The sequence below is a fragment of the Crinia signifera genome, chromosome 9 (assembly GCF_055691185.1).
Source record: "Crinia signifera chromosome 9, ASM5569118v1, whole genome shotgun sequence".
Taxonomy (NCBI): Eukaryota; Metazoa; Chordata; class Amphibia; order Anura; family Myobatrachidae; genus Crinia; species Crinia signifera.
The window spans coordinates 122,677,049-122,690,020 of record NC_139225.1 but is presented as its reverse complement, the minus strand read 5'-3'; the positions used below and the strand labels follow the sequence as shown (position 1 = coordinate 122,690,020).

The window sequence follows — 12,972 nt, the reverse complement described above, 5'->3', positions numbered from 1 at the left end:
TAAACCACTTAGGGGTCTACTGTATATACTAAGCCTTGGAGAGACCACCATTCACAAGGCGGGATCTGGTTGACTCGCAAGGATGCAAATTCGCATCCGAGCGAATCAACCAGAATAATCCCCATACACTGATGGTAACTAAATAAAAGACCACCTACTCCTCACCTCTATGAGGTGAAGTACCACCTGTGACCACTAGAGGCCACTCGATAGACCAAATTAATCCTTAACAGAAAGTGAAAGCAATTTTTGATCTGTTTCACACTTGCTGGATATGGAAAGAGGGAGCTGTGCAGACATAAATTGGAGGTAGCAGATAGGGAGTAGGGGTGGGGAGGAGATTTATTTTGTGGGCTAAAAATTCAAACTCACAGTTCAAAGTGAAAGTAAAACTTTACAATCACAGCTCAAAGTGAAAGTACAGCTGTAGCAGCCCTCTTCCTTCCTGGCATCTGTGGCGCCATCCCCTGCAAAGATGTGGCCGGCTACATCTGTATCTGTCAATACTTATCAGCCTGTGTGCAGGGGTGCCGAGAGAGGGGGGGAGCAGGTACAATTTACCCGGGCCCGGGCCTGTCAGGGGGCCCTGGTCTGGACACACAGGTTTTTTTTTTATTTGGTGGCAAGTACCCCTAACATGACCCATTCCATTAGGTACAAAATGCTCTGTTCCTGGACTTCCCTGCCAGTGGTAATTACAGAGGTTGGACTCCAGCACAGTCCAAAATTCAAAGAGGGGCAGTCACATCAACTGCTAGTGAGTCCAGGACAGTGATGCTTGGGGTGGCAGTATATGTGACCCCCCCTTTTGAATATTGGACTGTGCTGCAGGCTCACATCTGTAATTGCTACTGGCAGGGAAGTCCAGGAACAGAGCATTTTGTACCTAATGAAATGGGCCATGTTGGAGGGTATGTGTAAATCCTTTGCAAAGAGCATGTAACCCCTGGCAGAGCATGTTAACCCCTGGCAGAGCATGTAAATCAGGGCAGACAGGTTAATCCCTGGCACAGAATGTTAACCCCTGGCAGAGCATGTTAACCCCTGGTAGAGCATGTTAACTTCTTAATATGCAATGAGCATTACGGTGTGTGGCATAACGTGTAATGAGCATTATGGCATGTGGTATAATATGTAATGGATGTGTGACATGTGTAATAGACATTACAGTGTAAATTTTTGTACGTGTATCCACCTTGGAAACAGTGGCGTAACACAAGGTCCGCAGAGTGTGCGGGGATCTCCACCCGTGGGGGCCCCAGGAAGTTGTTGTACCGGGGTTGACCCTATTTAGGTCGACATGCATTGAGTGGACCATTGAAGGTCTACATGGCTTAGGTCGACACATGAAATAGGTTGACATGGCTAAGGGTGACAGGGTTAGAAGGTCGACACAAGCATTAGATCGACAATGGGAAGGTCCACATGAGATTTTCAAGGGTTTTTTTGAGCCAACATGTGCCGGCAGGCGGTATTTCATGCCCTACCATACACTATGGCGTGGTGGGAGAATAAAACAGTGTGCTGTTTTATGGGAGGGGACGTGGTACGCTTAAATGGTGTCCATGTCAATTACGTCGTCATTCAGGACAAAAAAAGTGAAAAACTCATGTGGACCTTTTGACTGTCGACCTTGCCATTGTTGACCTAATGCTTGTGTCGACCTTACGACCCTGTCAACCTTAGCCATGTTTACCTTCAGTGGTCGACCCAATGACCCATACCCCTGTGTGTACCCAGGTTAAGATTAGAGAAAAGAGGAATGGAGCAGGCACACATCAATTTGTACAGTAGATACAGGAAGGTACTTGTTTCCTAGCAATTTGCTTAGTGGGCTATTCTGCGTAGTGAAATCGCATCGCATTGCATGGGCCATAGCGATGCGATTTTCCTATGTAATTTATTCACTGCTCTTTCAGCCCTGGGGCATCGCATCTGCCGCAAAATCGCATGCGATTGCCATTTTATAGGGTGTTTGATGCCATGACATTAGGTATACAATCATATGATTGTATGTCCCCAAAAATAGGTTTAACGCACACTATATATGCCATATATATGCCAACCCGAAGCATGGCGAGTGCAGCGAGCCCCGCGAGGGGCAGCGGAACGCGTCCTCCGACTTTTTCATTACCCCACTATCCACGCCGGCGTGGAGTTGATTTTATATAGTGTGGCGAGCGCAGCGAGCCACCGAGCCCGAAGCGTGGTGAGCAGACGCTTCGCTGTGCTCGCCACGCTTCGGGTTCGGTGGCTCGCCACTCTATATAAGATCAACTCCATGCCGACGTGGATAGTGGGGTAATGAAAAAGTCGGAGGACGCATTCTGCCGCCGCTTGCCACGCTTTGGGGTGGCGTGGATAGTGAGGGGGGGGGTGTGCGTTACATCTATTTTTGGGACATACAATCATATTATTGTATACCTAATGTCATGGCATCGCACAACCTATAAAATCGCATATGATCGCATGTAATTTTGCGGGACATGCTTTGCAATGAGATGCGATATTGTGGTGTACAAAAAAAAATTACATGAAAAAATCGCATCGCATGCCGCTATAATGTCGCATGCGCCGTGGGCGCCGTGCTAGGAAACAAGTACCTACAGGAATTCCTGTCCCCATAGCATAACACAACAATCACAGGCTAGAGACCTAAAAGTGGCATGCAGCTTTCTATTTACCAACAGCAATATACATAGGGTATCCATTGACCCCCATGGCTGGCTGCCTAAACACACCCATTCAGTTGACATCTACAAGTTAAAAAGCAGTAAATAACTATTAATGGCAAGAAGAATGGCAGACTCTGAAGGTTATTTACTAACATTGCTGAAAGATCCAGTAATTATTCTGAGCAGCCTCAAGCAATCAGAAGTCTGATGTGAATATTCGCTCATTTTCTTAGTTGGACGAACATTACCTGCATCCCTCCAGCAGTGAGACAATATCAATAACAATGGCACTTACCCCATTCTTAGAAACATATAGGGCGAAATGCAATGGCAGGCGATTTTTTTTTTTGCGTTTTTTTCCGCAAAATATGCCGTTTTTGGGCATTTCCCGAAAATCGCATATTTTATAGGGTGCGAATCGCAGCAAAAAATCTCACTTTTTGCAGCGAAATCGCACATATTAAAGTGGCGATTTTTAGTCACACTTTAATTCGCATCCAGATGTTTTCCCATTGGAAAGCATCTAACCCGCACATGTAATAGGGTGCGATTTTTGGTAAAGGTTACCAAAAATCGCAAAAAAATTAGACCAGGTTCTGGCTGGCGAGTTTGACAGAACCATGCACAGATCATTGAGATCTTTGCATGGTTCTGTCCAAAAAAAAGGGTTAAAAATAAAAAACGGAAAAACATCCCCGGGCTGAAAGATCCGGTCCTGGTTTCATTAAATCACAGAAACAAGCAAGTTGGGGTTCTGTGTATTTTATAAAACCAGCACCAGGCTCAAGGGCTGGTCCTGGTTCCCAAAATACGGGGGACAAAATGAGTAGGGGTCCCCCGTATTTCAAGAACCAGCACCGGGCCCAACCAGCCAGCAGGGTAATGCCACAGCCGGGGGGAGACTTTTTATACAAGTCCCCCCGGCCAAAGCATTCACCCCCTGACCGGTCAGCATGGGCAGGGGTCCTGGGGAAGTGGGGACCCCCTCAAAGAAGGGGTCCCCCCCCCCTCCAGAACTTACCTGCCCATGCTGAAGCCCGGGGCTGTCCTCGATGCCCCTGGGCGGTGGGCATCGAGCTGATACTGTTGTAAAAAAATAGATGAAAAACTATTATCTTATACCATGGAACTATGAGTCCCAGCAACCCTCCCCCGCATGCTGGGACTTGGAGAACCACAAGTCCCATTGGAAAGCATCTAACCCGCACATGTAATAGGGTGACTTTCTCAGCTCCTGATTGGCCACCTAGCGGCCAATAGAATCATTCTATGCAGAGGCGCGGAAGATGAAACATCTCTGCGCCTCTGACAGTCCGATGCGGGGAGCCGATGGAGATGCCGGCTTGTCCCAGAAGGTGACAGAAGTCCAGGACTACGTCGGATCAAGACTTCAGACCTTCCATGGACAACCTGGGTGAGTAGGATTTCCTTCCACAGGTCCCCCATGGATTTCTTCGGACCCCGGACCGAGCGACGACACGGAAATCGACATGGAGAAGAATGCCGACATAGATCCGGACCAGGACAAGGCACCGGATCAAGACCCTGGGACCTACCTGCAAAAAGGCATACTTTCCCTTCAATACCATTTGCAATGTATGTCACTAACAAAGATATTAAAGAGCACTGGTCTCTTGGTGCAGGAGATAGGAATGACAATGTCGTGCATTCTGCATACAACTAAGACAAGGTACCAATGCTGACTACAGCCAAGACAAGCTTCTCTTGCTTGCAATTGCCCTGTAAACAACCAGTAATTGCCTTTCAGCCATTGGTAAGCAGCAACTAGGATGGCGACAGGATCGACAGGATGGTTTTGGCCCCAAAATCGCCGTGATTTGAATCCTGGGATTGAAGTTTCCAATCCTGGGATTTCGGGATTAGACTGCGCATGCACAGTCTAATGCCCTGCAGTCTCAGTGTCTGCGCTAACGCTCAGACTTTGCCTGTCTGCTCCCATTCCAGCTGTGCAGTCATGCAAATTCAAATGCCCGCCCAGCACTGCTCTGACCTCACCGCCAGGGAGTCTTATCCGCTCTGCTGCTCCCGGCCACAACGCCTTCACAGCCTGCTTAAGTAAAGGTATGGGGTGGGCAGTTTAGGGAGGGTTTTTTTCTTATTAGGGTTGCCAATCCCGGGATGCCGCAAATCCCGGGATTGGGCATTTTTCAATCCCGGGATTGCAAAAATGCCCCAGGATTGGCAACCCTATTAGCAATGGAGATGCGCCACACAAAAATCGCTCAAAGCTGCATATGTCGGCTACGATGTAAATCTCAGTTTGATAATAATCGGACGCATTCATACTTTTGTGCATCTCAGAATGAGGTCCAAAGTTGTACTAAACCCATAACCAATCACCAGTTTTATTGCATGGTCTAACTTGGATAGATCAATATAAGTGGATTGCTGATTGCTTTCTGGCCATGGTGTTAATGCATCTTTAAATTGTACATTAGCATGTTAGATAGCCACCTACATGGCCCATGCTTACCTGCCCAGGTATCACCATGGAGTTCCTGCTCACAACGCCTCGCAAATAGCTCCTCCACTTGCCCATCATCAGGTACATGGTTAGGATAATAGTCACCTATATAAAACATTAACTTACAATTTGAAAACTGTACCTTTATTTTATTCGCCCAAACAGGGTATAAAGATATAAGGCCACAAATAAGAATCACATTTACATTTACTCTTGGAGAACCATTGTCACTTAGGGCCTTATTTTGGTTCATTCTTTCTGACAAAATCCTTCTTAGATGGGCAAAACCATGTGCACTGCAGGTGGGGCAGGTGTTACTTGTGCAGAGAGAATTAGATTTGGGTGGGGTTTTACTTCAAAGTGAGATCTATATTGCAGTGTAAAAATAAAGCAGTCAGTATTTACCCTGCACAGAAACAAAATTACTCACCCAAATCTAATTCTCTCTGCACATGTTACATCTGCCCCCCCTGCAGTGCACATGGTTTTGTCCATCTAAGAAGGATTTTGTCAGAAAGAATGAACCAAAATAAGGCCCTTACAGTCAATAAGCACTTCTTGGTAAATAGCAAGTAAGCAGGGCCGCCGAGAGGGGGGGGGGGGGGGGGGGTGCGGGTACTAATTACCCGGCCCCCGGCTTGCTGGAGGGGTCTGGCGGAGGCCCTGATTCAACTGCCCCCCCCACCCATTCCCCTCCGTCTCTCCCGGCCTAATCGCAGGAGGCGGACATGTCCCAAAATTAGGCCACACCCCAAACTTTTTACCTGGGCCCAGCAAACCTCTCGGCTGCCCTGCAAGTAAGCCATAAGCTAGTAATTCATTAAAGCTAGCTATTCAACTGATGTGTTGATTGGGTTATCATGGACATTGATGCAGCCTATGAAGAGGCTGAACAGAGTGCGATTGTCAGATTTATTACAGTGTTCCACCTGTTCTACAGTGTTCCACCTTATACAAATACCATTTTGCATCATGTGATTAAACCTATACATTTTCTATTTATTTAACTGATGAGAGCATGTGGGAAACCCATTTTTTTTCCCATATGAAGAGGCACATGTTACCACCACTTACCGGAATAGGTGTCTGAAGCAATTTCTACTTGTAGAATGTCATTTTCATTTGTCTCCCAATGTCCTTTCTCACTATGTGATGCAGTGCGCAGGTTATCCATAAATATGTCTGGTGTAGGAAAAAATAAACACATTACAAAATTATTTATACTGAGACACAGACTGATTACTGCTGCCATCTACTGTCTCTAGATAGTATTGCGTCACATTTGTTTAGTTGAGAAATAGACACATGTTGCTAAGTTACCTCCATATGATATCTTGGAAGTAATGTACAATCCAACCTTGGGACTGGAATTTTAGCACATATTCAGACATCGCTGGATCATGTTTTTACTCTTTATTTATCAAAGCCAGGGTTAATGGTGGTCCAAGAGAGGTGGTGGAACTCATGTAAGTATATGGGGGGGGGGGGATCTTAGAATGCACACCCGATTTACATGAGGTGCTATCATGCTGGGACTTGTAGTTCTGCAAAGAAAGACATGTGGTGCAGATGCACACTCCATATTATTAATCAAAATCAATCAATAATAGAGGTTCTTGGTATATTCATTGGCCAAGAAATATTTGCCCACCAACCAGCTTCACGGTAACCTCATTTCTGGTGGGTCCCTAATACTAAGAATCTGGGGCGTGGAACCCCAAAAAGGCCAGCATAAGCCAGTCACCCCAGGGCAGCACACAAGTGAAAAACTAAGCTATAAATGTGTGTTAATAAGAAAGAAGCAGGAGCTAGAGGTTAAAAAGTGTAGTGCTAGGAAGTATAATATTAGTGAAAATAAATAGTGCTAAATAAATGTTAGGGTGTGCCACCCCGAAAGCAACTCAGTTACACCAACCCAAGGGGAGCCGCGCCCCAAATCCATCTCCAAGACTAGCAATTAGTGTAAATTTTTAGGTCTTACCTTCATTGTGCCCTCAGTTTGCAGTCTGTGGCTACCAGGGACCAAACTGGTGAACTAATGATCAGATCAGGTGGGCGGGGTGCTACTCTAAGTTGAAGGAGTCCCAACCTTCAGGTGTACAGGTGTACACAATGTTAGCTTATGGGGGGGGGGGGGGGATCTTAGAATGCACACCCTATTTACATGAGGTGCTATCATGCTGGGACTTGTAGTTCTGCAGTGTGCATCTGCACCACATGTCTTTCTTTGCAGAACTAATGTAAGTATCAAGATGAGTGGGCAGCAGGTGGAAGAGAACCACAGAGCCACCAGGGACTTAGGAAGGGGGATATCGGATGTGGCTGCATTATCTATTGACGTGGGTGGTGTTTTTCTGTCAGAATTACTGTGTAGGCCCATGGTGTAGGCCAAATTAGTTCCACCTACCATTACAGGTGGTGGCACTTAGATCCATGCCATTTCCTCACACTTTAACCACTTATCAAAGCTGAGCAAATGTGAAGAAGATGACATCTTTCTTCAGTGTTTGAGAAAGGGGTTGGGGGCCTTCTGAAAGTTTCATTTGATAGGGTGAAGTAAATGTACGCTTATTATGTTGCCCAGAAGAACCATGTAACATTGTATATCATGTGTCTTTTACCTGCTTGTGTTCTTTTTAACTCAAATGATAGAGTGGGTGAATCCATTATGGTTTAAAAAATAATTTTAATAACACATAATCAACATTAAAACACCTGATGGTATTAGCAGCAAGAAATCTCCTGATTCTATAAATATTGAATAATTATGGACCAATAGTAACCTGCACTGTCCACAGGTGCCGATTTATGTTTTTGCTGGTGGGTGCTCACGGGGAAAAATATAGGGGAAGGGGCGTGACCTATTCAGAAAAGTGGGCGTGTTCTCTATAATACAGACATGTGTATATACAGTCTGGGAAGTGTAGTGTTTGTTAAATATGGTGAAATGTGTAGTCTAATCAAGCGCGCCTTTCCCCCAACAGCCTTAATAGATTTCCAGCCGGTTCAATTAGCCGGCAAACAATAATAAAAAGCAGGAAGGTTTGGAGAAATATATAATACAGGCGCGTTAGTTGTTTAGAAGAGGCTCAGTCCGGTGTTTGTACTAGTATAGCAGAATTTATTATTTTTAAAAAGCAATCTTGTAAAAAAAATACACTTATGAAATGAATAAAAATGTTCACTCACAAAAGAAGTCCTGTACCTGTTTAAAGAACAATACTTCCCGTGGAAGAAACAATGGGTACAGGCAGGGTTAATCCACACATCTCCTGCCTTTCCTTAGGCACCGTTGTTGTTTAGCTGTGACATAAATCAAATGCAGGCTGACTCCCCGCCAGCTACTGTGTGTAACCGTGGTCCCGGCTTTCAGGCTGGAGACGGAGCCTGTACACTGCACAATAGGGAATAGAAACAGTGCTGCGGCTTCTTGTGGGTCCATTATAAGCAAGTTAAAAGTAAGTCACTGATGGGAGGTGAGGAGGGGGGGACCCGAAGAGACACTGACTGCATGACGCACTGACGTCACACCGCGCTCCCTCTCCCTGCGCTGTATTGACTCAGGAGGAGTACAGCGCAGGGCGGGGGAGAGAGAGGGGGGAGAGCGGTGTGACGCCAGCGAGTCACATCGCAAGCCGGCCAGACTATCAATATGGGTGACTGTGCGGCCAGCCACCAGGCGGGCCAGTGGGTGCTTAAGGTTTTCCTTAGGTGCTCTGGCCCCAGAGCACCCACGGAATCGGCGCCTATGGCACTGTCCACGTTTGACAATAGTCCCAATCTTGGATGGAGTCCACATGGCAATAATCCTGGGCACTGTCTGAGGGAGTGGCCACTGGATGACTGTAGCCCACCTTCAACCTCTCAGTGTGAAGTCCTGGAATCTGCCTGAGGGAGTGGCTTGTTGTCTCTAGCCCACGTGCCACCTCACAGCAGATGATGTTCGATTGTCCCAGGAGGATTTAGCCAAAAGACATCCAGTGTTTGTAGGGTCCAAGTGGTCAGAACAATGAGCAGGTGGGTCTGGTAGAGATGGTCAGGAATCAGGAGAAAACACCCAAGGTATGTATAATTTGAGCTCTGCTATCTTTGTCTTTTTTTGTGTGTATTCCTAGGGGACTGACCAGCCCCTTTCTTTGCAGCTGCTTTTAGGGAAACAACTTGCGCTCTGGTTTTCTCAACCTAGTGTTGAGATCACTTTTTTGTTCTGTTCTTTTTAACTATTTGGTCTGTATTATCAACCTTTACAGATAGCACCAAGAAGTAGAATTTTTATGTGTTCTAGTGCTGGCCAGAATACTCTGGTGGACAGCAACATTGAGGGGGAAATTTACTAAGATGGGAGTTCTATTTCACATGGGATGTTGCTATGGGAAACCAATCAGATTATATTTCTTATTTATTTAGCACATTCTAGAAGATTCTAGAAGATAATAGTATCTGATTAGTTGCCCATAGCAACGTCTCACCTAAAATAGAACTCTTATCCTAGTAAATTTCACCCTGATTGTCAGAGCACTTAATACAAGGTGTCACTTGCATTCTCAGGGCCAGATGTATCAAGCTTCAAAAAGTGATAAAGTGGAGAGTAATAAATAGCCAGCCAATCATCTCCTACCTGCCAATTTTCAAACCCAGCCTCCTACATGGCAGGTAGGAGATGATTGGCTGGCTGGTTATTACTCTCCACTTTATCACTTTTTGAAGCTTGGTACAACTAGCCCCTTGACATAGTTACATAGTTACATAGTAGGTAAGGCTGAAAAAAGACTTGCGTCCATCTAGTTCAACCTGGTATAGATATCCATTGCTGATTTGGTAGGTTCTGGTATTTTACAGACAAATTATATTTCTTATTTGTACCCATGGATGTTTTTCTCCAGTAAATGTTTGTCCAACTTTGCCTTGAACGCATTTAATGAGCCAGCCATTACCACCTCTCTGGGAAGAGAGTTCCAGAGTTTGACTGTTCTGACCGTAAAGAAATTCTTTCTACTAGCTGAATGAAATCTTTTTTCTTCTAATCTATACTTATGCCCTCGCGTCCTAGATTCCTTTCTAGTAGAAAATAGGGTGTGTGACAGTTCCTTATATTGGCCCTTGATATACTTGTACATGTTGAGCATGTCCCCCCTTAAACGTCTCTTTTCTAATGTAAATAGTCCCAAATTGCTTAATCTCTCCCCGTAGCTTAAATTCTCCATTCCCCTTATAAGCTTTGTTGCTCGCCTTTGGACTTTTTCTAATTCTATGATGTCCTTTTTATAGTGTGGGGCCCAGAACTGTACTCCGTACTCTAGGTGAGGTCTCACCAATGCTTTATATAGTGGCATAATTACCCTTGAGTCCCTAGTTTCCATTCCCCTCTTAATACATGCCAGAATTTTGTTGGCCTTTTTTGTAGCTACATTACAATGGGCACTACATCCTAGATTGCTGTCTATTTGGACTCCTAGATCCTTTTCAAGTATGGAATTACCCAGTTCCTCTCCGCTAAGGTTGTAACTTGCACACTGGTTGTGTCTCCCAAGGTGCATAACCTTACATTTATCTACATTGAACCTCATCTTTCATTTTTTTGCCCACTCATCTAGAATTGCAAGATCATTTTGAAGCATGGTGACATCTTCTGGTGATTTGATGACTTTGCTAAGTTTTGTATCGTCCGCAAAGATGGATACATTGCTGAGTAACCCTATCCCAATATCGTTAATAAAAATGTTAAACAAAATGGGCCCCAAAACCGAACCCTGGGGCACTCCACTTAGTACCGGTATCATATCTGATACGGCACCATTCACAACCACTCTTTGTTCTCTATTACATAGCCAATTCCCTACCCATCTGCAGATATTTTCACCCAATCCTAGGTTCTCCATTTCATTAATCAATCTCTTGTGTGGGACAATAGATGACACTCTCACTTCCTGGGGAAACAGGCATCAGGCCTGCTGAGAGGAGACTGTGATAACTGGGCTACAATCCTGAAAGACGAGAATCATTTTGCTCAGTTAGCAAGCCATCTATACCTTGGGATATATTTACTAAAATGGGAGTTCTATTAAAAATGGGATGTTGCCCATTGCAACCAATCAGATTCTACCAAGTATCTTCTAGAAGGTGCTAAATAAATAAGTAGAATCTGATTGGTTGCTATGAGCAACATCCCATCTTCAGTAGAACTCCCATCTTAGTAAATTGACCTCTAATTGTTTATACAAGTGCTCACATCCCTCCTCTATTAAGAGCTATACAGAATAATTAAAGGTAACATATAATATCACTGACCTGCACATATGTCTACCTCTTGACTTCCATTCTGTTTTCCATCTATTTCTTCCTCCGCAAGTGATACAGTGTTAAACATATTAGGCCCATCTGTTAATGCCAAAAAAAAAAGAGAATTCTCAGAAATATATTCCATAGAATATCGATGGACAGTTCCCTAATTATAAAACACTTTATTGGACATATTTATACCCCTTTCAGACAGAAAAATCCCCAAATCCCTGGTTTTGCCCAGATATATCAACACGAGAAGGACCCGGGTGTTTGCTTCTGAACCCCTTTCACACAGAACATTAGATCCAGGTAATTCCCACGTCGACACCTTTCACACTGAACCCGGGTCAGCCCTGCAATTAACCTTGTGTCATAAAAAATAGACTTTTTTTATGGCACACACACAGATGAGGTCATGAAAATGGGTGGGGACTGCAAACTGCATTGCATTTAACATGGCTGATGCGATACTGAATGCAAAGGTCATGAGTGCTCTGTGTTTTGTGCTGTTTACAGCAAATCAGAGCATTATGCAGGTGCTTACACTGTGCTACCAGCAGTGTCGGACTGGGACATAAAGGGCCACCAGGGAAATGCACTCATAGGGGCCCACCGAGGGGCGTGGTCATTTGCTTGAAGGGGTGTGGCCTCCTGACCAGAGAAGTGTGCCTAGTCATTATAGGTGCCACCTAGATGACACCTAGGTGCCACTATGTGCAGTACATAAAGGCCATTTTCAGGCAACTGTGTTAAAATAACTACTCCGTCATCTGACTGTACAGCACATACACCCGTATCCTATACTCCGTGTCTATAGCAGGCATGGCAAACTCTGTTGTGAAACTACACATCCCAGCATGCATTGCCATAGTTTTAGCATTCCCTAATAGCAAAATGGTGGCAAGGCGTGAAGGGACTTGTAGTTTCACAACAGCTGGAGGGCTATAGTTTGGACATGCGTGGTCTATAGTATTATCCTGGTGTCTGATATTAGCCAGGAGTAGTTAAACTACACCTGAAATGAAAAAGGGGTGAGTGTACCAGCGCTGGCTGTAACCAATTTACATCATGCTATAAAATTTGCTGTTGTGCTACACGGAGTAACTAGGGCAATTCCAATCACTTGCAAAGTGGAATCCATCCATTATTCCGTTCGTTAACAGTACTTTATGCACCTGGCATACAGAGTTTCTACAAAGTCACCCTGTCATAATCCTTACAAACTTCTTCACAATTCTGAAAATTACTAAAATATAAGGGAAGTGAAGCCAGGCTGCCTGATCTAGGGAGAATAGCCCCTGTCAGTTGGGATCCTGAATATCAGGCAGTTGAACATTCGGGATCCCGACGGTCGGACAGTCATCTGGCACCTGTGCTGGTTGCCATCATTATCATCATCATCCAGTATCAGTACTAGCTGCAAATAGTACCAGTCTGCATCTTCAACTAGCACACATTTGGGTAAAATCTATATTTCAGTGTAAGAATAAAGCAGTCAGTATTTACCCTGCACAGAAAAAAATCAACTAA

The 12,972-nt window shown here is 44.8% G+C and overlaps 1 protein-coding gene across 1 annotated transcript in view; it reads right to left on the bottom strand.

Moving 5' to 3' along the window:
- The window catches only part of LOC146035916 (uncharacterized), a 32,693-nt gene that overhangs the window by 7,241 nt on the left and 12,480 nt on the right, over positions 1–12,972 (bottom strand). Inside the window, exons 5-7 of the mRNA XM_083159629.1 lie at positions 11,449–11,538; positions 6,235–6,342; positions 5,170–5,265 (exon numbers count right to left, since the gene is read on the bottom strand). Of these exons, the coding sequence (XP_083015755.1) occupies positions 5,170–5,265; positions 6,235–6,342; positions 11,449–11,538 (294 nt within the window). The remainder of the gene's footprint in view (positions 1–5,169; positions 5,266–6,234; positions 6,343–11,448; positions 11,539–12,972) is intronic.